The sequence below is a fragment of the Haliaeetus albicilla genome, chromosome 8 (assembly GCF_947461875.1).
Source record: "Haliaeetus albicilla chromosome 8, bHalAlb1.1, whole genome shotgun sequence".
Lineage (NCBI taxonomy): Eukaryota > Metazoa > Chordata > Aves > Accipitriformes > Accipitridae > Haliaeetus > Haliaeetus albicilla.
Genome location: NC_091490.1, coordinates 24,245,149 through 24,248,390, shown reverse-complemented (window position 1 = coordinate 24,248,390; position 3,242 = coordinate 24,245,149). Strand labels below are relative to the sequence as shown.

Sequence of the window (3,242 nt, the reverse complement as noted above, 5' to 3'; positions counted from 1 at the left end):
GTCTTGGTTCTTGTCCAAATGCTACTGCAATCACTCAGAATCTCAGCATGCTTTAGGTAAGTTCTAGAATCCTATCATATCATACAGTCACAGGATGACAGGATAAAGCTGTCTGAAAGGAAGCTCAGGAGGTCTCCAGTCCTCGTCCCCCCTGCTGAAAGCAGGGGTAGCTATGAGCTCAGACCATCCTGCTCAAGGCTTTCTCTAGTTGTAGGGATAAAAAGTACAACCTAATCCTCACCTCTGCCTCAGGGCAGATCAGTTAAGCTATTGCTAGCATAGTAGTGTAACATAACCTTGAATTAGCAGATGGCATAGAGAAGAGTTCTAGCTTCTTCAGGTTTTCATTGTTGGTCATTTTAATCAAGACTCCTGGTAATTCATGTTTTTCTCCTTTGGATTCTCTCCAAACGGTTCAAATCTTTGGACTCGGTGGACAACACATAGAAATAACCTGCTTACGAAGAGGGGAAAAAAGGAAACTCAGTCCATAACCTTGATTTCTATAGGTGAATTTCCTAAATGAAGTATGTTTTGCATTTTTCTGAGCAACTGCAGAAAAGGGTTATTTTCTCCACAGGAAGACATATAATTCAGTTAGGATTCTTTATTCAACATCAGAATGTACGCTTATAAAATGACAGTGGGGATGCATATATTGTATACTCACTTTCTCACTTCAGCTCTGGCTGAAGTATTTGGTATTTATGACATTTTGATTCCCACATGCATCTGAAAAACTTCCTGCAAAGCTCCAGGTACTTTTTCCTAGCTATTCAATTAATCCAGCCAGTTGGCCCACTCAGTAATTACTGTAAAGGTCTCTTAATTCTTACTGGGAGTAGCAGATAATTTATATTCTTGGTTGGAGAGAATCTGGAAAGTAATTTACTTACATAGACATTTTGACTGAAACTTTTAGCTTGCGACGTTATTAAGCATCATCTTATTTTTTCCTTAGCTATGAGGATATTTTGTACATGGCTGAGTACCCCAAAATGAAATTTAATACATTCCTGTCAAAACACTCTATCAGCATTTAATTTTCCTAATTTATTATATCTCCATAATAACAACTAAGTGGTTTCTTGGGTGTGAGATTTTTTTTTGTATGTATGACTACAGAGAATAACAGCAGCTGCACGCACTGATAGAGATCTGGCAAATGCTAATATTAGATTTTCTGGAAAAAAGCAGTTTCCATCCATATTTCTGTCACTAGTTCACCAGCATAGGATATCATGTATGCTTTCTTCTTCAGTCACATTGAAATGCCATCCGAGTAAATGTACTGGTATGTGGACTAATTACATCTAAGCAATATAAAATTAACACATTAACTTATTATTACTTGTTAATGAAAAATTAAGTTTCATTGCATCTTCATCGCTTTTTCTTCAGTATAGTTCATATGACCTCTTGCCATATTTTAACAGTATAGGAATTAATCGGTACCTCATCCAAAACAAAGGTACCAAGTGGTATTCAGTCAACAGAGAAAGTCTGCTTCATGGAATAAAAATCCTTTGAATGCAACCTAATACAAAAACTATACTCCTGATTCAGGATGTCCCTGGACCTTGAAAGTTACTACTACATAGATGCTCTGTTTCTAAGAAAACATCTGCTGTTTTGTCCATTGTCAAAGAAAGAAAGAACTCCCTGCTATGGGCCTTTCTGTTCTGTCTGACATTTATGGTTCTTCTTTTGCAGTGTTTCCTAATACAATATGTGCTCATTTGTCAGAATGTGATGAGATGTAATTATATTATTGTACAGACAAGGAGAAAATGTGACCTTGTATATGTTAAACAATGAACAACTAGGTGGAGGTACTGTCTGTCTTCCCTTTACTTTAAGACAGAGCCCTACATAAACATCTTCCAAATGTATATATTTTATCATTAGAGAAGCATTGACAATTTTTGAAGCCAGGTCTCCAGAAAAGACATAGCCAGTTCCTGAACAAAAAGAATGGTATTTGTCACCTAGGTATTCTTCTTCTGATATGTACCATTTACTTTTTTTATTCTGAACAGGCTTATGCCTTTTCATAAGACAGCCTGTGAAATAATTTTGTGGAGGAGGTGAAAGAGGCCTGAGGAGCTTTTCTATTAGGTATATTATATTAACAAAAACATCACTGTCTGTCTTCATAACAAAGCTTGTGCCACTGCAATAAGAGGCAACCCACTTTGTGCCCATCAAAGTTTTAAGGGTTATGGTAAGTGTCCAGGAAGTCCTGTTGAATAATATCATGATATTGCTTGCTTTCTCTCAGTAGGACCTCATTTGGACCCTTGCTCTCAACACCCAGCATAAACAACTGAGCAACCTCGACTCCTGGAACCACAGATTCATTTCCCCAAGTTTTTCTGATGGAACTTCTGTGCTGGATTTCAGCAGCCGTGGTTGCTATTAGCAATATCAAGAAAGGTGTTTTATCTTTACACTTCTCTTTATCATTAATAATGAATTTAAATGACTGTGTTGAAGTAGATCCAGTGTTATTCCCAAATTTCTCATTTTCAGTTGGTAGTTCTCCATTTTCTTTCCCTAAGAATTGTTTGAAATCTGAAATGTTTTTATGTAAAATATTTTCACTTTCCATCTGAAGATTATCATACCTTTTGGTAAAAAGTATGTCTTTTTCTTCTATGTCATCATTGTTTTGAACTTTACTTTCAGTTAGAACAGCAAGGTGAGCAGAATTCAAAAAATAGAAAATCAAATATACTGCTCTAAAAGAGGTGGAGGCAATCAGGAAAACATTTCTCTTGGCACAATCCCAAGGAGAGAAGAAGAATCCACTACAGTAGTTCATGTTGGCAGCTTTGAGAGGATGCACAAAAAGCTACCTTTCAATTGGACAGATATTTTGTTAAAAGAGCAGTTAATTTGTAACTGTTTTCCTCAGTGACACAGGAAGATAAAGGCAATCTGGAAGTTTCTGATTCTTCAGGATTCCTTTTTTTTATTATTAAAAGTATCCCATTATTTCATCTTAGAATAAATTGTAAAACTTTTCATAGAAGGAAAAAAGAAAAAAACTTTAAAAAAAAAATCAGGATTTCATTTTCAGGCTTATCTTCCTAAGAGAAATACAGTATGATAAATACAGTAAGAAATAAATGAAAATAAATAAATACAATGATTTTTCAGAGACAGAACATTTTCATATAAATATTTAAATATTGGAATATATGTAAAATATAAATGAGAATTTAATCCAGTCTTACAAT

At 35.1% G+C, this 3,242-nt stretch overlaps 1 protein-coding gene across 1 annotated transcript; it reads right to left on the bottom strand.

Moving 5' to 3' along the window:
• Nucleotides 1-1,719: 1,719 nt before the first annotated feature.
• LOC104314769 (beta-1,3-galactosyltransferase 2-like) lies at nt 1,720-2,824 on the bottom strand. Its single transcript, XM_009914430.2, is given in 2 exon segments — nt 1,720-2,218; nt 2,220-2,824. Coding segments are annotated over 2 exon segments (1,104 nt in total).
• Nucleotides 2,825-3,242: the final 418 nt, after the last annotated feature.